This window comes from Exophiala viscosa (genome assembly GCF_022695815.1).
Source record: "Exophiala viscosa unplaced genomic scaffold EDD37scaffold_2, whole genome shotgun sequence".
NCBI classification, from domain to species: domain Eukaryota; kingdom Fungi; phylum Ascomycota; class Eurotiomycetes; order Chaetothyriales; family Herpotrichiellaceae; genus Exophiala; species Exophiala viscosa.
In genome coordinates, this window is record NW_026944354.1 from 3,535,370 (window position 1) to 3,561,901 (window position 26,532).

General features: G+C 51.8%; 9 protein-coding genes across 9 annotated transcripts; 3 read left to right on the forward strand and 6 right to left on the reverse strand.

The window, feature by feature from the left end:
- Nucleotides 1–23: 23 nt before the first annotated feature.
- Nucleotides 24–2,558, reverse strand: EDD37DRAFT_560285 (protein-tyrosine phosphatase; the record flags this gene model as incomplete). Its single annotated transcript, XM_062813840.1, has 1 exon — nt 24–2,558. The coding sequence occupies one exon, from the start codon at nt 2,556–2,558 to the stop codon at nt 24–26; it is 2,535 nt and encodes an 844-aa protein (XP_062673816.1).
- A 2,488-nt stretch (nt 2,559–5,046) lies between these two features.
- EDD37DRAFT_647587 (cytochrome c oxidase assembly protein COX16-domain-containing protein) lies at nt 5,047–5,466 on the reverse strand (the record flags this gene model as incomplete). The annotated part of the gene is made up of 1 exon (XM_062817899.1): nt 5,047–5,466. One exon carries the CDS (start codon nt 5,464–5,466, stop codon nt 5,047–5,049), a length of 420 nt encoding a protein of 139 aa, XP_062673817.1.
- A 281-nt stretch (nt 5,467–5,747) lies between these two features.
- EDD37DRAFT_623725 (beta-N-acetylglucosaminidase) lies at nt 5,748–8,689 on the reverse strand. The gene is made up of 3 exons (XM_062816124.1): nt 8,667–8,689; nt 5,921–8,611; nt 5,748–5,873 (listed from the first exon to the last, which is right to left on the reverse strand). Exons 2-3 carry the CDS (start codon nt 8,279–8,281, stop codon nt 5,784–5,786), a joined length of 2,451 nt encoding a protein of 816 aa, XP_062673818.1. The 5' UTR covers nt 8,282–8,611; nt 8,667–8,689; the 3' UTR covers nt 5,748–5,783.
- Nucleotides 8,690–9,790: 1,101 nt separating this feature from the next.
- Nucleotides 9,791–11,507, forward strand: EDD37DRAFT_647589 (uncharacterized protein; the record flags this gene model as incomplete). Its single annotated transcript, XM_062817900.1, has 3 exons — nt 9,791–9,849; nt 9,899–10,683; nt 10,771–11,507. The coding sequence occupies 3 exons, from the start codon at nt 9,791–9,793 to the stop codon at nt 11,505–11,507; spliced, it is 1,581 nt and encodes a 526-aa protein (XP_062673819.1).
- A 24-nt stretch (nt 11,508–11,531) lies between these two features.
- On the reverse strand, nt 11,532–13,220 carry EDD37DRAFT_286714 (Anhydro-N-acetylmuramic acid kinase). Its single transcript, XM_062811080.1, has 2 exons — nt 12,850–13,220; nt 11,532–12,794 (listed from the first exon to the last, which is right to left on the reverse strand). The coding sequence occupies exons 1-2, from the start codon at nt 12,961–12,963 to the stop codon at nt 11,556–11,558; spliced, it is 1,353 nt and encodes a 450-aa protein (XP_062673820.1). The 5' UTR covers nt 12,964–13,220; the 3' UTR covers nt 11,532–11,555.
- A 449-nt stretch (nt 13,221–13,669) lies between these two features.
- EDD37DRAFT_560120 (putative MFS transporter) lies at nt 13,670–15,557 on the forward strand (the record flags this gene model as incomplete). The annotated part of the gene is made up of 5 exons (XM_062813832.1): nt 13,670–13,765; nt 13,905–13,966; nt 14,062–14,474; nt 14,546–15,154; nt 15,235–15,557. 5 exons carry the CDS (start codon nt 13,670–13,672, stop codon nt 15,555–15,557), a joined length of 1,503 nt encoding a protein of 500 aa, XP_062673821.1.
- Nucleotides 15,558–17,016: 1,459 nt separating this feature from the next.
- On the reverse strand, nt 17,017–19,120 carry EDD37DRAFT_647592 (NCS1 family nucleobase:cation symporter-1; the record flags this gene model as incomplete). Its single annotated transcript, XM_062817901.1, has 9 exons — nt 17,017–17,288; nt 17,347–17,501; nt 17,557–17,750; nt 17,800–18,181; nt 18,236–18,419; nt 18,475–18,694; nt 18,752–18,849; nt 18,909–19,012; nt 19,080–19,120. 9 exons carry the CDS (start codon nt 19,118–19,120, stop codon nt 17,017–17,019), a joined length of 1,650 nt encoding a protein of 549 aa, XP_062673822.1.
- Nucleotides 19,121–19,790: 670 nt separating this feature from the next.
- EDD37DRAFT_286812 (fungal-specific transcription factor domain-containing protein) lies at nt 19,791–22,604 on the forward strand. Its single transcript, XM_062811082.1, has 4 exons — nt 19,791–20,184; nt 20,255–21,527; nt 21,582–21,736; nt 21,796–22,604. The coding sequence occupies exons 1-4, from the start codon at nt 20,022–20,024 to the stop codon at nt 22,350–22,352; spliced, it is 2,148 nt and encodes a 715-aa protein (XP_062673823.1). The 5' UTR covers nt 19,791–20,021; the 3' UTR covers nt 22,353–22,604.
- A 493-nt stretch (nt 22,605–23,097) lies between these two features.
- On the reverse strand, nt 23,098–26,324 carry EDD37DRAFT_647594 (uncharacterized protein; the record flags this gene model as incomplete). Its single annotated transcript, XM_062817902.1, has 5 exons — nt 23,098–23,592; nt 23,644–23,847; nt 23,904–23,980; nt 24,038–24,141; nt 24,190–26,324. The coding sequence occupies 5 exons, from the start codon at nt 26,322–26,324 to the stop codon at nt 23,098–23,100; spliced, it is 3,015 nt and encodes a 1,004-aa protein (XP_062673824.1).
- Nucleotides 26,325–26,532: the final 208 nt, after the last annotated feature.

Genomic DNA, 26,532 nt, shown 5'->3' on the forward strand with positions numbered 1-26,532 from the left:
TCGTGCGCGCCTTGTCAAATTCTTCAACCTTGATAACTCCTTCTAGGATCGGGAATGCTGGGTCGTTTGTGACGCTCCTCCGACTCTTGTTGAACAAGCCACTGTAGGACGCTTTCATAGCACAAGACGAATTGTCGCAAATTCTGCACCATGCTTAATCTCTGGTGTCGGAAATCATCCACCGTTTTGGCAACCAAGTCGACATCATCTCGATCAGTCCAATCTCCGGCATCAACATCCATTTTGTCGCTGTCGCTTTCTTCCTGAGAAAGCCTCTGTCTTTTCAGCATATCAATCACAGAGTCGATGGTGCAGAACGTCCCTGTTCGACCACAGCCGGCACTGCAGTGGACGAGTATAGGTTTGGTGCCTTCAGGCGTCGCTTCATCAGGTCCTACCATCGGAGTCGCGGAACCTCGGACATATTTATTGACTTGTTCCACCAACCCAAGCAATTCCGTAGGGCTGGCAGGGGCGCCAAAATCCGGCCAGTCTTCATACTGAATCTGAGTAACCTCGCGTATCGGTTTAAAGGGTTGTGCAGCGTGGCTCAAAGAGAAGTGCCGGATCGTAGCACCGGGCGTCCTCAATGGCGCAGACTTCACTTCACCCTGGGTTGGGACGCCGGCCGTGGTGGACCTCCTAGGTCCCAGAGATGGCCTTGAAGATGGAACAACCTTTGGCGCGTTACTCTTCGTCTCAATACTGACTTTTCGTTCAGAAAGCTTCTTAAGCTTCAGTGGCCCATATTCACCAGCATTCCAATATGTGTGACTCTTGACTTGACCACCTTCGGCTTCTGCGGTCAGCATTACAATCACGCGGACGTCCTGTTCCCAGACCACTCGCCAGAAATCATTGAATGTGGCTGGTATGGGAGCCTGAGTGGCAATATACTGGCGATTGGAAAATTCGGCCTTGACATGACTGGCATTGATATAATCGCAGCTGCCGTTGGGTACATTCTGTAGTCGAACTCTCGAGTGGTCGTATGGGAAAATGTTGTTGTACCGATTCTTAGAGCCCTTTTCGATACCCGCTACCTGTATCTTCTGAGGCGCTTCTGTTCTTGGAGTGCCATAAGACACATTGACACTCAACGCCTCTTGCATACGCGACTGCTCCGACTTTTCAATGTTGAAAAATCGATCCGAGACGAGTTTTCCTTCATCCGAGATTGAGGCAGCTCTCTTCAGCCAACTAGGAATGGTGTGTTCGGTATGCGACGACATGTTGGTAGGCTTCTTGATTGGCATTTGTCCCACGCCACCAATCAAGTCCATGTTCTGTCGAATGTTCCCAAAGAAAGGATTGGCGGCCGACTTTGCCGCTGGCATGGCACAACCTCCAGCGACGGGGACGGCATCTTTAATGGGGGCTGATATAGACAGCGGTTGTGTGGTTGATCCAGCGCCCGATTGAACAGGTCCAGAGTCAATCAAATCGGGCACCGACCTTGAAAAGGAAAGGAAGCCGCCCTTAATGACCAACCCAGTGCCAGTCCAACCCTCGGTGGTAAACTTTTTCAAAACGTTCAGAGGGGTTATGGCTTCTTTGGTTGAGGTGGAGTTTGCGTCGTAGACAATAATGTGGGTACACTCGCGCCATTTGGAGAATGTCTCCTGATCTCTGTCAGACGCAAATGTCTCAGCCAGCCTTTGCACATTGTACGCGGGACGTTTTAGGAGAGTCGTCGGTATGCACAAATTCAGAGCCCCTTGGATTCTCGAAGTAGCGTACTGCTGGTACACTCGCAAATCGAGGACGAGAACTGCGTCAGATTTGGTTAGTATCTCTGCAATGTGCTTGGAGGAGACCAGGGGAGGTGTGTCTTTCTCCCCGGAGGACGGTAGTGTTTCAGACCGCTGTGTTTGTCGGTTGTTGTTGAATGGTGGGGTCCGCAATCCACTGCCAGGTAATGAGAGACGAGCGTAGGTGTGGTCTGCGACAGTGTGGCGTACGTGTATAGGTGCGGGAGACTCTTGTCTCGGGATATCGAAAAACGAAGGCTCGCCGGTCTGACTATTTTGCGTAGTAGTACGTTCAGGGCCTGGCCTCTTCGTAGCCGAGGGAGATAACGGATTTTCCTGCTTTGGAGAAGTCAAGGAGTTTGTCCTTGACTGGGAAGGTCTGTTGAAAGCGCTGTTCAGAGAAAACCCGGAGTTGTGCTCTGATTGCCTCCGGAAGGCTTCGAACTGGGGATTCGCCTCGACAGGGACGTGGCGAGGGGTTGGTACTTGTGTACTCGAGTTTCCCCCAAATGCCCAATTCTGACGTGCATGGGCACCCGGATTCGAGTCTGGTGGTATTGAATCATCGCCTCCCACGACGAACCCAAAGTAGCTAGGACTCGGGCTCTTGGGATCCTTCACATTGTGAGGAGTTTTGGCCTTTGGCGATAACAGCGGCGGTAAAGATTGACCGACTGATGGTGGAGGGGGTGGTTGGGCTCGGGGGGTCGTCGAGGGTCGAGACGATCGTGAGTGAGAGTGTGAATGCGATTTGGAGTGTGTACGAGAATGAGAGGAAGACTTTAGCGAGGTCGCAATGGCCGACATGTTGACCGTTGGGCCTGCCGAGGATGGTGAGCTGGCTTTGCCGTTGTGACAGGTCATGGAGAGTGAAGGAATGTTGGTTCTATCGTGTTGGCGCTGGCAGTCGACTGCGGATGAGATGGGCGAGTCGACGATATTATGCAGAATGTAAATGGTGTACTCCGTAGCAGTTCGATTGAGGTAGGTCGGTGTGAATGCAGGTGCAGGTGCAGGTGAATGGTGAATAAGCGGGTGAGTAGGCGAGACGAGGCGCAGGTGGATGAACTCAGACTTCTACGTCATGGCGGGTTCTAGACTTCGTGAGAGTGTGCACGCGACAAGGCTGGAGAAGAGTGCAGGTGAGGATTTGGGACGCATTGTCTGCAGGAACAAAGAAAGGCTGTTGGTGATTGTCTGGGGAATGTGGTGGATGTGTTGAGGCCAATTCTTTTGCAGGGAAAAATGAAATGAAAGGGCCAAGCTGATTCCGACGGAACTGGGACTGGGACTGGCGAGGGTGAGTGGAAATACCAGCAGGTAGTGGTAATAATGGGACAGAATGAGAGGCTGAAGTTTAGCAGGCGAAGGGCACTGTACTGTGCTTGCAGAGGCGACAGGCGTCTTGGTAAAAGATCTGCGGGCGTTAGGGGCGGCATTGGTTTGGAAAAGGCACAGGGCAAATTGCCCGTGGACAATGACGTCGCCCTGTGATGGAGGGGATTTGGGTTTGCATTAAGATTTGGGTTTATGCCCCAGTCGGTAATGAACCGGGTGGCCCAGTAACAATCAGATTAGAGACGCCTGTGCGGCTGTACTGTACCACAGTACAATGGAATGGGCTGATCTAAGATTGAGCTGAGTAAAGCACAAGACAGAGTACCTGTAGTTGGGTCGATTGCATTGTTATTGAGACATATTGCTCCGATGAGGTATTATCTTCCTACCAAGTTGACAGAATAATGAAGCTGCTGATAAAGGGTCTCAGGCAATACATACCTTAAGGTAGTAAGTACATCTGACTTATTAAGGTGGTACTCTAATGACATGCCGGATCGTAGATCTTAAAGTTCATGTCTTAAGGGTCCTTTCCACCTAGGCGGGCTTCCACCACAGGGGCGTCATTGTACAGTACAGGGTCCCTAAATAAGCTCGGCCTTCTACATACCCGGTATTTATTCCTGAACTCTCTTGGATGACTGCTTGTAAATCAATTTTTGGATAGACAATGAATATTCACGGTACCGCTCATTTGCATCAACTTCAAAGCCATTGTACTATGCACCATCTACTACTGCAAGTCAATCTCGTGGCATTGGACACATCATGCTTAAGCGAGAACGAGGGAGCCACCACAATCAGGCCACTTTTCTTGTCGGTCACAATCAACCAGAAGTGGGTATAGGTTCGCTCTCTTGGGGAGTATTCCGTTGCTCTGTGCACTGATTCCCAAGGAACTTGGCCCAGGCCTTCCCTCGTGATGCCAACCTACGGCGTCATCACCAGTCCCAATACTATTTTATGGATTTTTGTGCATCTTACCTAGGCATGCGGGAACATAACCCGCGCAGAATTGACTGACTCGGCTGCCACATGGTGGGCATTGTAAGACTCTAGACTCGAGATTTTCAGGGTCCCATCACCGATCTCACCACTCACCAAGCACATGGTGTTGCCTTTTTCATGGTAGTGAGACCGCTTCCAATGAGGGGTCGCTGTCAACGCCGGTGCTTCCCGTAACCACTGCTAAAGTGAGTAGCCACGGGACCTTTCCCAGAACTCAACAATTCCAGAGCATACCATAGTACCTCAAACTTATACTCACGTGAATGCCGAATTCACCCAATACAGCCTCTATACCTGGACCAGCAACATTCCTCGTGAGTCCCTGAAAGGACGCCAACCCCCACGATCCAGCTATTTTGATGGCTTTCAGCATAATCAATGGCGTCACCATTGCACAAGAGGCGCCTTTGTCAAAAGGCCCAGACTCTGCTCGCCTCGCCTCGTGCATGCACCCGAACCTTAGCGCGTTGACATTCAGCCAACGCCCGTATATTGGCGCGACCCCCTGCAGCATTCCAAAGGTCATCGCTGTGAAACGTCTCCAGGCCGACTCGAACGAGAGACATCTTGTGCAACCTTTTGGGTACTCGTCCGTATTTGAAAACAATAGAGCTGCGCAGACGGCTTTTGTGTGACACTTTCACCCGGACTTCCAAACTTAATGTTGTATAATGTCCGCCTCCCCAATTACTGCAATGTCCTCGGAAGCAGCCCCAGCGTCGATAATGGATGTCGCCATCATATGAACTGACCTTTCCAAATCCTGTATCAAGAGGATCGGCCAAAAAACGCGATGTTTCGAATGGCTTGCATGGGACAATGTGGCATCAACGACGGGTGGTTCGTTGTTCGAGCTGGTGGCAGCTTTTCTGACCAGTTCAAAGCCTTCATATTGTATATTCATCCACGACCTGGCCATGGCGATGTCAAGGACTAGAGGTACAACATCTCAGAATCTGCCGTCGGGTTCACCTTGCAGTCGTTCCACACGCTTCTGCTCCCAGTTGTCCAGATCTTTGGCCATCAGCCTGTAGTACTCGTCTCGTTCATTCAATTCTCCCTTCAGAACTTTTCTCCGCCGAGGATTATATGTCAGACCTCCTTCACCTGCAGCTCCGCCTTTGAGTCCCAGCTCCATGGCCTCTTGGTCATTCAATTGCTTGTGCTTGCGATCATGTTTCTCGTACCGTAGGGCCGTGGCAGGAGTGAGGAGGAATGACGCCGATACCATCAGCGTAAGAAAGGGCAGGCCGAAGAACAGAAAGGGATTCTTCGCAATCTTGTTACGGTAGTTTGCGGCAATTTTCTCGGACAGGTCTGATGTTCGATGTTGACTGCTTCGAAAAGGCTTCGATTGAAAGACTGGCATGACTGATGAAATGTCCAGCCGTCAGGAAGTTCCAACCACAGTTGACTGTTAGTAACGATTATGTCGGCAACGCAAGTATCTTGCGAAAGACATGTAAACCGCGCCTGTTAAGATTATCGACGCAGCATGACGCCCGTATGCCAAGGCATGCCCGACAAGGCTGAGTAGCTCAGCCTCGTGCTATACCCATTGGGCAAAGGTGCTGATGCCGCCCTATGGCTACACAAGGCTGAACTCCGGGAATATCTTTGTCAATTTGTCCCAGGACACAGTAGACAATATGTTTAGCATTAGACTATGATTACATTTGTACGTCACTATAGTTTCAATTGCACACCTCCTTCAAAGCTGTGCATGACAGTGAAACCTATCGCTAATGCAGCCTCGACGCTAGATTCTCCGGAAACCTGGGGAATATCAGCATATCATCATAAAATTCATTCTCGAGACCTACCATGTCTAAAACGCACGTTCTCAAGCCTTGAGCCTTGATGCGCTGGATACCATACAAGACCAATCCCTGAAGCACCGTATTGGCATCTGTCGCGGCTGGTCGAGTGAGTAGTGACAGAAGCCCTCCAGAGACCTCAGTGGAATCTCGTAAGACCGGCAAATACTGTGCTAGCAGAGACCTGCCATCGCAAAGAATGGTGCAGCCGAGGATGGAGCCATCATTGAGGTCCCGAGCACGGATGATGGGATAGGCCTTACGATCAGCTGTCGCAATCTTGTACAGCTCCGCCTCCCCTCGGCTTGAATGCTTCTGGACAAAATCCATGACGATGTTTGCGTCTCCAGGGTCAGAGACAGTATCGTAGCCGATCATCGACTCTCTGAGGACTTCTATGATCTCGGCTTCGGGAGACCGGCTCGATAGATTTCGAAGTATCATTCTGCACACCAGATGGGAAGCGGAGATGTCATAGCCTCGCTTACCAAACCACGCTCGTAGACGCTGCCGCTCTCCTGGGTCATCAGCCGGCAGCCCGAGAAAGGTGGTTGGGAACCCGGATCCAAGTTGAATGGATTTGAGGTTGCTTCGTCCTAACAGGGCACGCTTGGCCCTCTCGTGTAAGGAATTGCCAATGGACTGGTCTCGTCGTGTCGGATCCACGAACAAGGCACCAATAACGCCCGTGCCCGAATCTGCAAGGAAATAAGTAGAGCAGAATCCATACAAAGCCCCAGTGCTGCTGTTTCGTACCACAAAATGAGCTTCTCCTATACCCGTCCTGCAGACAAGAAAGGAATCGGTTGTTGACCCGACAAGTGCGGACCGTCGATGTGACGGCATGCCCTCCACCACTGCTCTTATGAGGTTGTTCAGAGCCTTCTCGTCTCTTTCACGGGACCACTCTTCTACAAGCCAGTAGTGTGCTGACTTTGCGTGATGTCTCTTCTTTCTTCCCGTCCCTGGAAGAGTCCCTTCAGGAGTACAAACCCCGGTGAGGATATCGACTAGAGAGTCTAGCGCTGGCCGTGTGAAGTCATATGTGCATAGATGTGTACCAATAGATCTTTCGACAGCAAAATCGTAGGGTGAGCTCACCGACACGACAATCAGCGGCTTTTCTCTTCTCTCATTACTCGCGCAGAATTGAGAATTGCAGATCATCGCCACATGCTTGGTGAATCCGGACTGATAATGATTGCGGTGAGCGTCCGCCGTAAGCACAATGACCGCGCCTGCTCGGCTGATAAGATTCTCGTGCACAGAGCAGAGCCCATGTGCGGTGTATGAAGTATGCAAGACTTTGCACTTGAGGCGATGACCCAGTCGTCGCCCGAAATCCGTGAATGTTTCTTCGCCTTGCATAATCGCTGTGGAGGATTGAAACACGTCATCGGAACACACTCCCATTGAGCCTGCCAGGCCTTCCCCTTTCACCGCAGATGCATGAAGCGGCTTCAGTAGGGGTGACAGTAGCAGGACTTCGTTGGGGCCCAGACTCAGATCTGTCAGCGGGATTAAATGACTCTTATCACGTAGTAAAGTGATCGAGCGGCGGTAGGCCATCTTCGACAATGCTGAGTGTGATAGCCGGAGAGCAGAAAGCACGTCCAGGCCGATCGGCTCCAATGCTTTTTCCCACGATGTGCATCTAGACTTCATTTTCAACACTCTTTTCAAGGAATTGTAGATGCGGTCTTTCGACAACATCCCATTCTCAACTCCCAGCTTCAGGCCAGCAATCGCATCCTGCTGGACCTCATATGAGCGACAAAGAACGACAATGTCACATCCTGCGTCGATTGCCATGACAGTGCCTCCACCAACACCGATATGTCGAATCAATGACTCCATCTCGAGACATGCAGAGAGAACTACTCCATTGAAGTCAAGATCTTCCCTCAAGAGTGCAGTCACTACTTCTCGCGACAAGCACGCATGCATCATATGTGCGCCAGAGCTCACCAATGCGCAGCCGCCCACCATCACAGCGTCAATTCCGTTCGCGATGGCGTTACGAAAAGGTAGCAAGGCATTGGAGCTCAGTTGCTCCAGGGTGTCGGTGATGACAGGGATATCCTGCCCGCCACCCAAAAATTGCAGATTTCCGTAGGAGGGGAAGTGCTTGCCACATGTTGCGATCCCTGTGCTCTTATATCCACTGATGTAAGCGGTTCCATATCGTGATACTTCCTGAGGATCATCGCCCGTCGTGCGCGCTCCCAGAGGCTGACTCCTTGCGTTGGTCAGAACGTCCAGGACGGGCCCCAATATCAAATTGACACCAACCGTTGTGATCTCGAGAGCGGTTGCTCTGGCTACATCGGAGGCAATTTCTAAAGAGCCCGTGGCGGCGACAGCCATAGCACTTGGAAACTGTCGGATGTGTGCCTCGTCCGATAAGCTGTTCACCCCACCGTTTTCTTGATCCAGGGCAATAGTTAGAGGTACCGGATGGCCAGCGTTGTAGGCGATGGTCTGAAGCTCGTGAATCAGTCTGTTCGTTTCGTCCGCCGCTAGGCGCTTATTGTTAGCAGGCGGTCAGGATAGAATCGCGAAGTGGAGCATTGTATACATCTCAAATTATGCGCGGTCAAGAGTATCGACCCCAGGAAATGATCCTCGATCAACGTTCGTATAGCAGGGGTCACGGCGATGCCATCCCATCCCATCATGAAGAGTTGCCCCATAGCACTGCGGATCTGTCAGCTCATGGGATGGCTTGTGGCCACGGAGAAAGGCAACTGACCGATCTAGATCCTGCCAGACCGGACTCAGCGCATCGTATGCTGCCATGGCTGCCGCACTACCCTAGCCTAGACTGCACTTCGGCAGGATCCAGCCAAGGACGTCGGGTGCAAAGTTGCGCTGCCAGTTCCCTTGTTACCTTGTGTGCATGGCATCACTGGTAGGATAGACTGAACGACTCTCTCTCCGTAGCGACTCTGTCCGAACAGGAATGGTAGTTTCAAGACGTGTCGTCTCCATGTCACAAGGCATTCGTAATGAGGCTCCGTGCCAATCTGGACGAGGCTGGACGAAGCAGTGAGTGAACCTGCACATGATACGTTGCAGGTTGAAACAATATTGCTGCAAGAACGGCAAGAATTTTGGAAGTCAGGCAACGGCATCCGAGTCTGTCCGAAGACATTTGGAAAGGCGTGTCCACAAGCAGCTCCATTGAAAAAAATGGGTCGGCGCAAAATCGCTTGCTACAGCCACGTGCATGCCCGATTGTGATTAGTAAGGTCCCTTGTTAGTACCAGAGATACAAAGGCCTCAAAAGGTCTTGCACAAACTGTACCTAAGTCGAAAAGTCAAGTTAGATAGACACAAGATAGGCTGACGTGGCTGGCAGAGCATGTTCCTGGTGAAATAATGACACCGCGGAAGGCAAGAGCTTCCGGATTGAGAGGCAGATTTTGACCAATGAAGACGTTTCGCTTTATCGCGTAAATCAATGCAGGTGCCAACTGGTGCGAACTATGCGATTCTGGCAATTCCTGACTGTCATGTTTGCTCGATATCCTAGAAGCTGCCGGTCCTCAATGGTGTTCTGTAGAAGCCTGTCTTGTTGAAGATCAGTTTACTCGTTGCTAGCCAGTCACCGTGTCACATCTTATGCCTGATATCGGTCCCACCGAGGTTGAGCGCAGCCCTCCTATGCCGTGAGCTACATTCAATCGGGCCAACTAACAGGAGTGGGGACACCCTTTTTGCGACGATCAAAGTAGAGGAACGTTACAGCCCCATTTTCTGCACTACCGCCATGTTACCTTCATGCACTATCATGGCATCTAGCTGCCTATCTGACCATCAGGTACATGCCTATTCGTTTGAGCTGCAAAACATCAGTAGGCGCCGGTGAACCTCATGCCGGAAAGAACGAAGCAGTCAGCCGAGATACTGGGCGAGGCAGGCGAGCCCAGAGGGTATGATAACGTTCTCAGAGACCGCTTCAACCTAACTCATTCTTGATAGGCACGATGACGCACTTCAATCTTCGCTTTCATACCGTGCATTCAACATCGAATTGGACAGCCTCCTTCCTTATGAAGAATTCTTCGACAGCACCTTTTCGTACGACTGGACCGATGGCGTTGTGGACCATGTGCCTTCTCTAGATAATCACGGGGATCGATCACGGTCTAGATCTCCTGCTGTACTGAGTCATGATCAGGCCCAGGGTGACACCCTGCGAGATGATGGATCGTCTCCTACACGGTCTGTTCGAGGGGAGACCGTCGAAAGATCCAAGAGCGTCGAAGGTGTTCCAATCGAGCAGAGCGAACTTCTTCACTTCACACCACTGCCTCAAAAAAGTTCGGTGGTCGATTGCAACTGGGAGCCGGTCCCTATCTCAATCGCAGCAGAGCTGCAAGGCAACTTCTTTCTTGCGACTCCGGAGCCAAACAGTACCGCTGGGCTCACCTTCTCCCGTCGCAACCTGTTCCGGATCGCTGGCTCCATTTCAAAGATACCAAGACCCTGCTATTTTATCGATGATAATGGAGGCAGAACAGCCATCTTGAATGCCGATGTCTGCGTCACTGGTACCGAATCGAAGGAGGGAAAGAAGATAGATGTTATTCAAGTACCATGGAAGACCACAGCACCTCCGACCTCGCCACTTGTACGAAACACTTCCGCTCCTGGCCATCACATAATACCGTTGGAACTAGGGTCAAACACGCAGATCTCTTCCGGGAAGACGACGCTGCCCTTCATGTGGAAAAGACTTCAATTCAAGAACTCGACAGCAAACAGTAGGTGAATTACTTGCCAATGGGGAGACTACACCCAAGGGGATAGTCTTTTGTAATTCTGTCGGGCTTTGCTAACCCATAGGACAGACGGTCGGCGCAACGGCGTACAGCAGAAATATCGTCTGAAGTTGACACTTACAGCAAATCTAGCGACTGGCGAGAAGGTGTCTCTCCTTGAGGCCGAAACTGGTGCTATCATTGTCCGTGGCAGGAGTGCTTGGACCTCCGCGAAAAGTGAAGAGCCCAACCCTTCCGTACGGGAGCAGCGTCTCGCTAGTCAAGTCGTAACCAGAAGGCCCCGAAAGGCTTTCCGCACTGGCGATCCGATCTCACCGAATGAGATCACATCAAGGATTCCTTCAAATCATACCGCGGCTGCGACGCCAGTGGGCTCACGTCTCAAAGACAGATCGCTGATTCCCTCGCTCAGGCTAGACTCGGAAATGGGGGCCCTGGACTCAGCCACTGTTCCTGAGCAGACCCCTTCGCTGTACAGTAGGCCTAAGAGTGCCACTTCCATGCAGAAGACCCTTGACCACAGGGCTACTGGGGAACCTCTTACGGACAACAATGTACATGTCGGAGAATCGTCTAACAAAAAGTCGAGTACGCGCAAGGCATCACCTTCGAGCAATTTGGACCCAGACCCATTGTATGAGTATTTCCCTTTGGGTATCGAAGGATGGATGCCTCCTGTGGGCGCTGTTTACAGACCTCATGTTGCGCATAATACCTCTTTGGCACCTGATCTACAGGCTCTGGTCGATAAAGGAGGCCTTTCTTGGACAGGCCCACAAGCTGGAAAGCCGAGCAATTGGTCATGAGCAAATCAGCCACAAGAACATTCTATCATTTTTTGCAGTCTCCCTTTTCTACCATTTGTTGGTGAAGACTTTGCTTCCAACTACGTTTAGCATGTCCTTTACCGGATGCAGCTTCTTTACTCCGCCCCCAAAGAGCATGCCTTTCAGCATCACCTGCCTATAGTTCTCACCCGGTGAGACCTTGCCCAAAACCTGCTCCCTTTGCGTTTCAACCCGCGCTGGGACTACAACAGGCCTGCCGACAACAGCTTCCATACCTAGCCAGGCAAACGTTATGGCTTCTTTAGCCGCTCCAGGGATCCCGGCCTCCTCTAGCATCAATATCCGCGAATTGGGATATTGTTGTTGTATGAAGTCCGTGATGTTGGGGTTGAGAGCTCCTCCGCCGCACAGGAAGATCTCGTCAACATCTTGCGATGGCGCGAAGCGACGATAATGGTCGACTATGGATTGTGCAGTAATACGGGTTATAGCAGCCACGATATCGGCAGGGTTGAGACCCTTCTCTTCTCCTTTGCGAATGATATCGAAGGCCAAAGTATCGCGAAAATCTTCCCTACCTGTTGTTTTGGGGAGATCTTGTTTGAAGAAGGGGTGGTGGAGGAATTCGTCCACAATCTCTTGATCCACCGAGCCTTGTTTGCCCATTTCACCATCCTTGTCATATTCCCGCTGCCCCTTGGTGAAATACCGGACGGCTGCATCGATATAGATGTTTCCTGGACCTGTATCGAAGTCATAGCACTGATCCACACCACCCTGTTGGTCCGAGGGGATGAAGCAGACATTTCCAATCCCTCCAATATTCTGACAAGCTCGAAGCTTGGTGGGATGGTGTAGCAAGAGGGCGTCAAAGAATGCAACGAGTGGTGCACCCTGACGGCCAACCGCAACTTCACTGATGCGAAAGTCAGAGACTGTGGTGATCCCTGTCCGTGCAGCAATGATGGCTCCTTCAGCCATACTCAAGGTCGTCCTGACTTGGCCTTTGCGAGGCTGTGGAAGATGCCATATAGTTTGGCCATGCGAACCAATTGCATCAACCGCCGATATGTCAATCTCATTTTGCTTTAGAAAATCTTGGGCCGCTCTGGCAAATGCTTCTCCTAGGATGACATTGATTTCGGCAATCTCTTCAGGTGATGTCGAGTTTCGCAAAATCATCTTCATAACTCGAGTCTTGATCGCAGGGTCCAGTGGTGTTTCGCCATATCGTAACAACTCGAATTCGACGGGACTGGAAGGGTCCAGCTGTCGAAACCGACATAATGCGCAGTCGATCCCATCCTGTGCAGATGGTTAGAGAAGGGTTATGGTAAAGTCGTGGTAGGTGCGACTACACCATTGATGTGCCACTGTTCAAACCCAACACTGTGAGGTCCAGCGCTGGGCCTACAGGATCCTGAAATTCGTCCATCGGTGAATTTGACGCTACTCCGTCAATTGGCCCACCCATCACGAGTTATTATGAAATATCGGTCGGGCTCCCAATAAAATGTTGGAGCGAATGCGAAATGGCTAACACGATCGAGCGCTTATGATGAGATGATGTACGAAAAGGTCTCAGTGGCAGACCAAGGGATCTCATTCCGGGACGCCGATCTCAAGACGGCGTGGGAGAAGCTGGTACGTGCCGCACTGTCGTTAGAGTGTGGATGGAAATGTGCAACGTAGCATGCGCGCTAGGAACAACTTTCCCACCGATAATAGGACCCGCTTGCCCACTGATGGCAACGGCCGGACAAGAAACCCATCTGACAGACCTCAAGCGCGTTACCAAAGCTACGTTACAGGTATCCGTTTACAGGTATCCGCCGTCAAAGTGGAGTAAAGCGATAAGGTTGCATGAAAGCCTGCTGGGGATCTTCCACGTTATGGATTTCTGCGCTATTAGCATATAACTCCTTATCCACCTCCGTTCTGTATGCAACTCAGTTCACGCCAGCTACTGCTACAGCAATCGTATTACTTGTTTTTCGAGTGTGAGACCCTCTCCTTTACCGCATCGGCTTTTGCATTCTCTGTGCCACTACGAGTACCGGGACATACACAACATATAACAGAGGATGTCGCACGAGATGGGGGATACTCCACGGCCATTGGGAGGGGTGGAAAACAAAGTCGACCCAGAGGTGAAGCAGCTTCGGGACGAGACGAACGTCATGGACGGCTTCCAGAGCGATGGTCAGGCAAAGGAAATCTTGGCTCCTTTCCATGCGGACCCCGCCTTCGACGGCAAGATGCACCTTGTCAACAACGTAAGTGCTCTGTGTCTCCGTTACCATTTCATTCCTGTACCCGAAGGCTCTGGGTGTCTCGCTGCAGCCCCTATATATGTCTTCGGATCCTTTGCTTCAGAGCTCAACATAAGTCTTGCTAATGCTTGTGTCGAAACAGGCCTTGGATGAGATTGGATGGACTGGATATCATTGGAAGTTGTTCACCTTGACCGGCTTTGGGTAAGTATTTCGTCGTGGTTGCCTCTTTTCTTCGGACCCAACATCGGCTATCCCCTGGGAGGGGAGGGCATTGACTGACGATGTCAATTTTGCAGATACGCTGTTGACGCCCTGCAACTCTCTCTACAAGGAATCATTGCGGTACAGGCTGTTTATGAGTTTGAGCCTTCCTACCAGAAGGGACTCACCATTGCCTTGTACGTGGGTATGCTGGTGGGCGCTCTATTCTGGGGAGCTTCTGCCGACATTATCGGCCGCAAGATTGCATTCAATATTTCGCTGTTCATCTGCTCAATCTTCACCATCGCCGCAGGAGCTGCCCCAAACTGGGTAGTCCTAGGACTGTTCGTCGCATTGGCTGCCTTTGGCGCAGGCGGAAATCTGATCCTTGATACGACCGTTTTCCTGGAATACTTGCCGTCAAACAAACAGTTCCTTGTCAGCTGCTTGGCCGCCTGGTGGGGTATCGGATGCACTCTTGCTGGACTGGTCGCCTGGGGTTTCATGAGTGAGTAATCTTATTCCGGACGCGAATGGTAACATCATGATGAATGGGGCCACTGACCGTCTTCTCCGCAGCAAATTACAGCTGTTCAGACCCAACCTCACCCCCGTATGCCAAATGCACCAAGGCTAGTAACATGGGCTGGAGATACGAGATGTACACCATGGGCAGCATAATATTCGCCATGAGTGTGGCGCGCGTCACTGTCATCCGACTTCAGGAGACGCCCAAGTTTCTCCTCGGCCAAGGCAAGGACGCTGAAGTGGTTTCAAACCTCAAATCTCTCGCCACCAAGTACAATCGGTCTTGCTCTATCACTCTGGAGCAGCTCGATGCATGCGGCGTTGTCCATACTGCACATGCAAAGAGAGCTTTCTCATTTGGCGAGCTTTGGATTCACGTACGCAGCCTTTTCTTGTCAAAGACGGTTGCCTACACCACGGTCCTGATCTGGCTTTCATGGTCTATGATTGGGTTGGCGTATCCTCTCTTCAACGTCTTTCTACCTTACTACCTTTCGAGCCGCGGCGTATCTTTTGGTGTGACCAGCACGTACGAGACATGGAGAAACTACGCCCTGGTCCAAGTGTGTGGCATATTTGGACCAATAGTCGGTGGCTACATGTCGAACGTACGCGTGCTCGGTCGTCGATATACCATGGTGATTGGAGCCTTGATCACAAGTAAGTCACTCCGACCGTACCTTCTGTTGCAGCTACTATCTCCTTCCTACTCGTGAGAACCAAAGCTGATGCTCATCTAGTGGCCTTCTTCTTCGCCTATGCCCAGGTTGAATCACAAGCTGAGAACGTCGCCTACAGCTGCATGATATCTTTCACACTGGAGATATACTATGCCGTTCTTTACGGCTTCACGGCCGAGACCCTACCGTCCGCTCACCGTGCAACAGGCAATGGCATAGCCGTTGCGTTTTGTCGCCTTCTGGGTGCCATGTCTGCGGTCATAGCGACTGAGGCAAACACCGCGACTTCAGCTCCAGTGTTCATCTGCGCTGCACTCTACGGCGCCCTGGCGTTGTGTGCGTTCTTGTTCCCATTGGAGCCATACGGAAGGAGGGCTTCGTAAAGTGAGGTCAAATGAGAATGTGGTGGCCGGCAGTGACATCGAGGAATGGAGTGAAGCGTTGAAGTCTAGAGGCATTTTTATTCGAATATCAAGGTGGAACATTTGAATATGCCTAACGAAGGTAAGGGGGATATCCCGGTTGAGATATCTGGAACGCTCGTTGGTCCACAAGTGCAGTAGTCGTAGTGCAACGGAACAAGCCTTTGTATTTTATATAGACACAACGTCATGGGCATGGCTCCAAGTAGGGGCCCATGGCACCAGGTGCGTATCGTTCCTCGAGAGAATATACTGTCCTCGCCTGCTTGAGAAAAACGACAGCTTCATTCCGCCATGGCCTTGCTGTTAACCTTTGAAGTAATGAATCGTCTATCAAGGCGTGTGGGTCTGGGGAATTATTCTACACCAGAGAGATCATGAAGACGGAAGTTCAATGGGTTTGACGGACGCGCCCTTGCACCATCTCTACTTGGGTCGAAAAGTCGTTGACTCCTCAACCTCTCAGCTGTCTGGTGGAGCAATTGCACTTCACCAGCAAAGAAGAACTTATAGATCGATGTACTTTCATCCTGGCGGAACGCCACAAGTCGAACAATCATTCTCCCTACGCGAGACTAAAGGACAAGTTGATCTGGAAAATGCCCGTACTGAACTGTGGGCATGATATGATGATAGATATTCCGGATGCACTGACTGCATTACTGCTGAAGGAATTGCATCGCTAAAGCCAGCGTGACCGCTCAAGTCTGGAGGCATCTACCTCCAAGGAAGAATTCAGAGACTCCTGAAGTAGTCGCTCGACCACTGTCAAATATCCATACTCAATCGCCGGATGGAGAGTGGTCCAGCCACTAGCTGTCTTCCTGCTAGCGTCGACCAACTCTTGGAGTAGTCTTTCAAATACTGCATTGGCTAAGAAACTCTGATACATATCGCGGCTTTCTCCACGCGGCGCCGTGCGGCCTGGAAAAGAACCTTGACATAGTTGGGCACAACCGACTCGTTGGCTAAGCGCATGTATAGGGTAGATCGGAGTATTTGGCGCTCCACTTATCGAATCAACCTCGTCGGTCACCCCAGTGGGGATAGACTATGACGCCGCCCCCTGTGGGATATAACTTCATCGTCTAGCTACCCTTAAGGCAGCGAGCGCTTGAGGATTAAATCGCCGGTATTTTACTGGTAGACCTAACTGCCGTCTGACCATCAAAGATCAATACCATATGGTTATATACGAAAGCTCCCAGAGTAATGACGATTGGATACAGTATACCTACCTGAACCCCGACGTCATCTTGTCACTTACTGCCATCTTTTCTGGAAACCGGCTGATATGTACTTTATCAAGATTGTAGAACAACTGTCGGCCAAAAGTGTGTAAATGACAGCCTTTCTGAGATGGAGCTGACCTGTTTGCTTGAGGCAGCGTCCAATCGACATATACAGCTTGCCCGCAAGACTAGACAGAAACGTCTAAAGTAGCTGGTTCCTTTTCCTTGGTCTGTTGTACACCGATGGCTTGATCTTCCGCGTGATAGTTCTCGTTCATTGGGAGTGCCTCTCCCACGAAGGCTGACTCCTGGTGCAGCCCAGGGGGCGGGAAGCTGATGCTCAAAACCCAAAACAGCACGCCACTGATGGCCGTACCGATGATGAAGGTAAGATTGTAGAGCTGGATCCAGCCAGCCCAGGACGGGGCAGTGTAACCGTTCACGCTTGCAGCAAGACCAGCTATAGAGTGGAGGTCAGCAATCGTTCGCAGGTAGTAGAGATAAAAGGGGAGACCTACGTAGCATAGGCCACATTCCAAAGGCAAAGGCAACAAATGCACGCCAGTTGAGACCTTTACTATACCAGTAGATTGAAGAGCGATTTCCAATGTAAAGCTCATCCATTTTCAGCTTCCGCTGGCGGATCAAGTGGTAGTCTGCGATCAGGATTCCCCTAAGATTAACAAGTCAGCACAGTGCATGAGAGGAGGGCCTGAGGAAATACTCACGTCGCCGGTGCAAGGAAGATACCAAAGCTGCTCATGACTCGGAGGAATTTGGCCGCAGTATTCAGCAAATGCCAGGGTTGCACGATGATTCCAACGGCCGCCATGATGTAGCTTCCTCGTCGGATATTGATGTACCTTGGCCAAAGCCCGGACATATCCATTCCCACTGACATCGAGTTGAGTACCACAGAGACCTAGATACCATCAACATTGTCCAGTCTCGTTGCTGTTGTGTTGGCTTACCATGAGCTGAGAACTGACCAGACCTAAACTGGCGAAGAACACACCAGCTCTCGCACGTGGGCTTGAATGGTTCAACTCCTGAATCTCCCCGAGTAGTGCGATAGGGCTCCATATGAGGCTTCCGAGGACATCCTTGGCGGCGCTTGTGACGATGATGCCTACGAGGGCCGTCACGGTGATAGTGAACGGCGCCACGACCATTTGTGACGTAGTTGGCGCAAGACGCTTGTTGGCATAACGGGTCCAGTCAGATTGGCCGACTGTGCCGCCGCCCCAAGCACCTAGCACAGCCGTGATGCCATACATCCATGCCGCACCGAGATTCGGAGCCGTCGCGGGAGTGTGGAACATAGCCCCAGCACCATGCGCATTGTGAACCGCCCTACAACACAAATATTAGTGAATACCGAGCACCGAGGGGGCGACCGTGACTGACCATATCAATATCCCTATGAAGGAGCCCGCGACAAGAACAAAGGAAATGAAGAAAGGTATTTGCATCTTCTCTGGACGGACCATAACCAACGCCACGAAGGCAAACATCCAAATCACCAAACCAATGAAATCATTCGTGGCCAAGTGGGAGCTCTCACTGAAGGTGTTCTTCATATGGGCAAATCCTTAAGCACTCATGTTAGTTTTCAGAGGTTCGTCAGGAGCATGGAAGTCACTAACCTGGAATGATGGCGCCCCAAAGAACTCTCGTTGCTTGACCACCCCAGAAGGCTTGTATACCAAACCAGATGCAACCGACAAAGGTGCGCAGAATGACAGGGAAATAACTGCCGTACATACCCCAGGAGAAGCGTGACGAAACTGTATACCCAATGTGATGCTTTGCACCGATCCAGCCGCAAACCACGGCCAAGATGCCAGCCAAGATCCCCCCAACCACCTGCGTGTGACCAACATGAGTTTATGGACCCTTGAAGAATCTGAGGACGCAACTTACCACCACACCGATGGCATGTTGGGGGCTCAGTCCCAACCCCAGTAGAGTGGCACCAATCGACCAAGCAGATACATTGCAGCCAGTCACTACCCAGTAGCCTGCTATTGTGTCAGCACGCACTTCGGACGATAGTGAGCACGGGAGGAGGGTCACGAACCTGCATAGGACCAGACTCCGAAAGTACGCCTCTCCGGGGGCAGCGGGATTAGATCCCGATTGCACCATTGCGTGTTGTCATAGTAAGATTCTTCGTCCTTGGGCCTGAGGACAGGATGCACCGTTTAGCACAGTATCCCCTGGGGGGGTCAGCGGCCAGATGCACACTTACACTTGCAAAGCTTCACGGAGCGATGTCCAGGTGAGTTTCATGATGAAAGCCTGCGAGGAGGAAAATGTTCGTTTCAACGGAGAGAGGACCTGGAAAGATGACCCCAAGGACCGAGGTGCTGGCAGGGTCTGAAATTGGAAATTCAGACACGACTCGGTGCAGATGGACGGGTGCCGACTTTATAGATATGTCGAAGCAGCTGGTCCAGCCATGTCGTGATAAGGCAGTCGCTGCGGTTCAATATTCCAGGTCAGGTTATCGACGGGACAGGGTAAACGACGTCTAGGCTAGGTCTTGAATTCCACACGCGGCTTGGATCAGCTGTCTACAAAGGTGGCTGTTATCACCACTGGCAGGGAAACAGCTGCAAGGCGGGCAAGAAAAGATATCATGATTGCGAAGATGTGCATCTCTCGTGTCTTGTTCTCTCAACGGGTTGGAGTCGAGTGAAGCTAAGTTAGGCGAGTCCATGGATAGAGTTGGCCGATGAGAGGCACGAGTAGGAACTACTTACAATGGTAACGCAGGCACCTGCGCAAGCAATGGCGATAAGATCCGGAACTGCCATTGGGCGAGTACCGATTGAATTGGCCGACAGTTGGGCGAGCTCGATTCTGGTGGTCGGGGCGCCGCGCCACACACCCCGCCCCCTTCTCTCCTCTTCGGAGATCGGGAAACCACCAGACACCCTTGTTGAATGCCTCGCTCAATCGTCGCGATAACAGCTTTTCCCCAGTAAGCATTTGTTCAGAATATCTTCGCCAAACACCAAGACCAAACTACCAGCAGTGCCTGTGTTCCACCATATTTGTCGGCTACTTCTGGCCGGCTCTAAGAGTCCCGTGGACACGCAGACCGCGGCTGCTGACTTGGAGCACTCCCTATCGACGTTTTGCCGATACGCCAAAGCGCTCAAAGGTCCATCTACAAGCTGACCATACTATGTATCATCGGCCGGTTCAAGAAGAACAGACTCCACCCAGACGCCGTTTCCAGATACATAGTGAATTCGGTATCGCACGACAGCGCCGGAGCCGAAAGGCTCGTCCATGCGATGTGTGCCGCAAGCGCAAGACTGCCTGTGTCATAAACGACCGCCCACCTTGTAAGTGACCCTGTATCGCAACTACGACGCCTGCAAAGGCCCCAGTGCTAATTGGTCCATTTACGACTAGGTGTCTTCTGTAAGTCAAGAGGCCTAACCTGCCAGTCGACCCTGGGGCCACGAAGATTACACAATTTTCCCAGTCCAGGTGTGGGAGATTACGAACAGGATGGGAGTGGCGGACACTCACTTGCCGCAACCACGAACACCCCCGGAGAACATGTCCTATCCGTGGAGGGGGTTCCGGAGAGCCCTTTGGTGGCGGACCAATCTATCGGCACTCCCAGCCTGGATTCGATCCGAACCAACGACACGAGACGTGGCCCCACCGACAATGGCGTGGTCTCGCCTGTTGGTACGGCTACTGTTCGATCAGACTCAAAGGTCTATACCCTCGAGGACGGCATTGACGTGACGGCACGCTCGATGGGCATCGCTGCTGAGCAGGATCCACACCTGCTGGCATTCTTTCGAGCGATCATAATTGATGAGCAGGATCGTGTTCACAGCAATGTTGTCCAAGTATCCCTTGGTGATGCCTCGACTGGGGCGGTTCCTATTCATTTCACACTCCTCCAAAACGACTTCCAATCACATGACAACCAAATCCGATACGAAGCCTCGGATGAGATCGAGTCTAAGGTCGGCCCATACGGTCCCAACCTCGTTAAGCTTTACTTTAAGCATATTCATTCTGTCTACTGCGTCATCTCCAAGACTCGCTTTCTTCGAGCATACAGGACTGACAAGACGAGTATTCCGGCGTCTTTGAGAGGCGTTGTTTACGGTTTAGCCTCCGTTTTTTGGAATGACGATTCTCTTCTTAGAACAGTGCCACAGCCCTTTGAGCAATACGAGTTGTTCCTGGCCGCTCGTGCTTCTCTAGAAAGGGAACTAGATGCGCCAAACCTCTGGAAGATGCAAGCGTGTCTTCTTATCATACACGAGGCAACTCCGAGCTATTGGTCCCACGAAACACCTCGAGCGTGGACTCTGTCGGCACAGGCGGTTGCGTGTGCTCAGGAAATCGGCCTTCATCGTGACCCCTCTGACTGGAAGATTGCGCCTTGGGAGAAGAGCTTGCGGAAGAAGTTGTGGTGGGCAACATACATGACCGATATCTGGTCATCCATCACCAATGGCAATCCAAGCCACATCCATAGCTCGTCGTACACAACCTCGAACCTGGACATGGCCGATCTCGAATTCGACGAAGACGTCCCCGAAGATTTGCAGGACATGGTCCACCCCACGAACCGCCGTTTCGACATCGCCACCGCGGCACGATTCTGGGAACACATCAAACTGACTCAACTCACGCATCGTCTCTTGGAGACGGCACTGTAGGAGCCACCATGTCGAGCTCCGCCTGGAGATCAAGGCTAACACGGTTCCAGCACCGACCAAAGCGTGAAAATCCCCATGTTGGAACAGGCACAGCAGGAATCCCGGCTTTTGAGAATTCAAAGAGAATTGAAAGCATGGTATAACATGCTTCCGCAGTGCCTGACGATGCATTACAGTACCAGAGATTGTCGGGTGGCTCACAACGGTAAGGATGCCAGCATTTCCAAGCATAACCAGAGATCTTGACTCCGTCTTCTCATGCAGGGCGCATCCACCTTGGGTACCACGCCACTCAGATTCTGCTTCTTCGCGCCCTGATGGCTCCGGCCACGGAAGAAGCGAAGCACAATCCCGCGTCATCACTTCGACGGTATTTCGAGGCTGCGGTAGAAGAGGCCACATCTTTTTCCGACTTCGTCCATGGCATCACACATGAAGATGTCGAGGCTTTCTGGGGTTGCCGTGAGTCAAAATCCGAGGAAGGACCATGGCTTACTTGGAAACATCCGTCATCAATGCTGACCGGTACTCCTGTGCATCTAGATTCCCGAGGCCAACTCGTTTTGGCCGGCAGCTTCACGATCTATTTGTTCTTTCTGTCCTCCGGCCCGCAAGAAGTCCAGACCACATACAAACGCCTCGAGAACTTTCAAGGATCACTGCTGCGAATAGCGAGCTTCGCCGGTGAGCCTGCAAAGGGGCTGTTCTGGCCTATCACACTGAGGATTGATTGCTTCTTCAAACACGCGGCTCAGATCATGAGAGAAGGGACAGTAGCGAATTATTCGGCGCTGGGACGGATGGTGGATGTGTCGCCCTGATAAAGAGCAACAACCTCGAACCTCCATCATCCATGTCTTATTCCTTTGCCGTCAATCTCTCCAGACATTCAAGACGTGGGACATACGAATCTTCTGATCCATCTATTCGGATTCGGCGTCATTGTTTACCGAAGTACGAGCAAGAAAGCGCCTCCGTAAACTGTTTCGGATTCAGCTGCGAAGACAGCTCGAGAGACACAGACCTGCTCAGGCGCATGCTGATGTCCCCCCAATCGTTACCGCTCGGGAAGCCTTCATAAATAACAATAGCACTGTTTTGGAGGTCAGACGGCAGTTAGGTCTACTAGAACAATCCCATCGACCGGTATTCAGGCGCCCCTGCCCTCAAAGTGGCTGGACGAAGAAGTTGTATCCCAGAGGTGGTCCCTATCAGACGCTGCCACTTCCTCTGAAAACGACCTTGAGTCATCGGATTGCCTGCGGACACCAATTGATCATGTAGTATCAACCCTACTTCGCCCATTGAGTGAACAGTCCCATACAATGTGCTGGCCTACCATGGAGCATCTCCTTGGCCCTGAAAGTTCGATCCTAGGTGAGTTTCGGAATCGTAGGGGTGCCTGTGAAGCAGCTTCGTGCACCATCTTGAGCCCTGAGTCACGTATCCACGATGAAGATTACAAACGATTCTTCCACATCAGGTCCTATGCAGATAATTGGAGCAGGCCGCAAAGGCAGTCTACCAGGCTCGTCTAGAGGGCGCTGAGTTCACTTTTTCCACCTCCTACGGGTTGTAGTCATATTCTTCTACCACGCTCCGTGATTGTGCAAACGTGTCGTCAATTCCGCAAGGAGGCATCTTGAGCCCGAAGCCTTCGGGTCCACCAATCTTCAAGGCCTTTTCCGTCTTCCACAATGGATGGGCTGGCATTGCAATGACGCTGACTTGTAGACCGTATCGTAGGTCTTGAGAACCGATGGCCTCGCCGTCCTGGCCTAAGATGGAGATAAGATCCGGCACTGTACAGAGTACTTTCTGTGACTGTTCGGATGCTTCAGGATCACTCAGGGCCGCGTACAGATACTCATTCTGGAATGGAATGTACACGTGTGAGGCTGACCCTTGATCCTGTCGCTGGTTGCCTTTAGGCGTCGTCTCGCTCTCGTCATTCGTGTCAGGGCCTATTAAGACCGCACCAAGAGTATATCCGCGCCCGATGAAGCGGTGTACATCCACAATCTTTCCGGTAAACAGAAGCTTACCCGGGCAAACATCGAACTGTATTGTGAATTAGAGATGTGCAAACACGTGAGGTGGGCGTGGACTTACGATAGCATCGACATAGCTAGTCTTCCGCTGCCTGGCCAGGTGGACCGATCGTCCTATGTACCAAGCTAGGGATATGGTGTTGGGGATGCCGTGTGACCTCACTTCGAGTCCTGATCTAGGGGCCAAGGCGACGCCACAGGACAGACCAAGCTCTACAGCAGCGGTACGCATCATCGTTTCAAGCCTCTGAGGCGTTTCAGAGTTCTGTCAGATCTCAGTTACCAGATATCCGACGGCCAGTGCTCCATTCTGGTATTTACCATGATCACGGCGACGTTACCCCTTGCGTCAGTCAACACAGCTGGAACGGAAGGGTAGCCATAAATGCTGAAGGTAGCTTCGGGATGATTGATTAGTTCGTGCGTGAAAGGGCAGCACATTCGGATCTGCTTACTATGATACAAAGTCGGATAGGCTCTTCCCATCGGATCTGCATCGACGATGGGCAAACCTAGGGCGGCGCTAGTAGGGAAAGCACTCATACCGTTCCCACCACCACTGGACAATTTGGTCAATGTTAAGAAATCATAGGCTGGAGCAACTCACATCTCACCAGGCATAATTGCCTGGAACCTTTTCTCTCCTAAAACCTTTCGCATGGATTCCACTGCCAGCGGGATCTCGTCACCACTGGCAATTCGTTCATTGATCACGCTTGGACTTCCGTACATGGCCCCAATGCACACGGAGTCCGAGTCCTGCAAATGATCGGGAGATATGACCTTCAGTGATCCTGGGCCGTGAGAGCGGAGCGCAATCAAGCATTTCAAATACTCATAGTGAGTCGGGCCACCACCGCCGGTGCCCAGGGCTCCGCAACCAGTCGATATCAACTGCAAGTCTACCTCAGACAGGGACCAGACACGGTTTCGTACATGGGGACGATAGGTTTCGAGAGATATCTTCAAAGAGGGCCGAATTGTCGACTCCAGCGCGTTGGAAACCTTGACCTTCGAACCTTCGTCGCCGTTTTGATATTCTCCGTTGAGATCAATAGACACTGTACTCGAGCCCACCAAGCCTTTTGGGATGGCCGGCTTTCCCACAGCTTTGATTTGAATCCTTACTGCACTTTGGTTTGTGTATTGCAGCGGCATCTTGTTGACCTCGACGATCCGCACGTCGTTTGGTGCGGCTCCATTTTGCACGGCTAGGTCGATGGCTTTTTGGCGGGCCTCTGCAAGAACGGAATCTTCTGATCTGCCACTAATGATTTCCACCACATCCACCTGACCCGAAACCTTCGCAATGGCCGCTCCTACGGCATTTGCGGCGCCTTCGTGGATGGGGTGTATGCATTTCTCGACCCCCTCGAGCACGGGAGGGGCAAGCATAGCACCACCCCCAACCAAGAGAACATGCACCGGTGCTTGCGACACCTTCATTGCGTCAATGACAATTTCCAGTTTCTTCTTGATCTGTTGCTGTGCTTTTTGTATCGTTGATCGAGGCACGCTCTGAACCAAGGTCTCGTCGCCGAGTTTGACCTTTGCAGCCGCCACAACAATGTCTGTGGCAGTCAAGGTACGACCACCAAACACCAAGGCTTCACGCTGGATGGCGTGGCCCACCGAGGTTGGTCCAACCGTGAAGTCTTGGAGAGAACACGGGTCTTGCTCGACTAGACTCCCTCCGCCCAGGCCAATCGACGCAACCTCTGGGATCGAAAATGCCGTTCGAACACCCCCAACCTCGACAAATCCCGGTGCCGGTCGCGGGAACCCCGACGGCAACAGTGCACATACATCAGTTGTCGTCCCTCCGATGTCGACCACGAGGACTTGAGGCTCCTGCGGACATCCATTGTTGTCAGAGGCTGTGTCGTTGGGCTGTTTCCCCGTGTCAAGACCTGCAAGAAAGGCAGCTCCAATCATACTGTTCGTGGGTCCGCTGGCGAACGTTTTTATGGGATATTCTGCTGCTGTGTCAACGTCTATGATCGTTCCGTCATTCTGAGATAAGAACAAGGGGCAGGTTAGTCCGAGACGACACATGGCTCTTTTGAAGCCTTTGGTGACCTTGTGCGCCGTGTTTAAAATGGCGGCATTCAGGATGGTGGCATTTTCTCTCTCCATGAAACCGATTGGGCCGATGTTGTTCGAGCACGCGACCTGTAATCCAGGGGCGTGACTGAGTATTAGCCTCTCGCAGTCTGCTTCGTTTGATCCTTCATAGTCCAAGGGGGAGAAAACTCCGATGATTGCTACCGCTCGAATGCCGGCAGCAACAATCGCCTTGGTCGCCGCCGTAATTTGCTCATGATCCAACGGAGCAATACTACGTCCGTCGATCTCAAATCCACCAGGGAGATAGTAGGACCCTCCATCCAAGATACTGCGAAGGCCAACCGGGAAATCTGAGAATGGCGGTATCTGTCTGGTGAAAGGGCCACACAGTCGGACTACCGCGACACGGTCCAATCTCCTGCTATCGGCTTCCACCAGAGCATTGATGAAATGGGTCGTGCCAATAGTGACGCTCGAGACCCGGGTTTGGTCGACCTTGGAGGCTTTTAGGACGGCCTCTATCGCCGCTTCGATCCCACTGGTGATATCTGGAGTCGTAGGAGCCTTGTGAGAAGCGAGCACGCCTCGCCCAGGTTCATCGTACGCTGTGATGTCGAGGATAGCGGCATCGGTGTTGGTCCCGCCGACATCAACTCCTATTCGATAGAAAGACATGTTCGACTCAATATTCTGCTGCCCGGCAGTTCTTTGGAACATTTCACGATAGCAAGAGGCTCAACTCACTTATATCTGAGCTCGCCTTTTTGTAAAGTCTTGTGTCCACGGCAGCCCATGTGCATGTCGCAAATGGGTCCATGGTTGCTAGTTGGTGTCGGTGACCAACGACTACCGTTTTCTCTGGGAATCGAAGCCTGTTCCATTG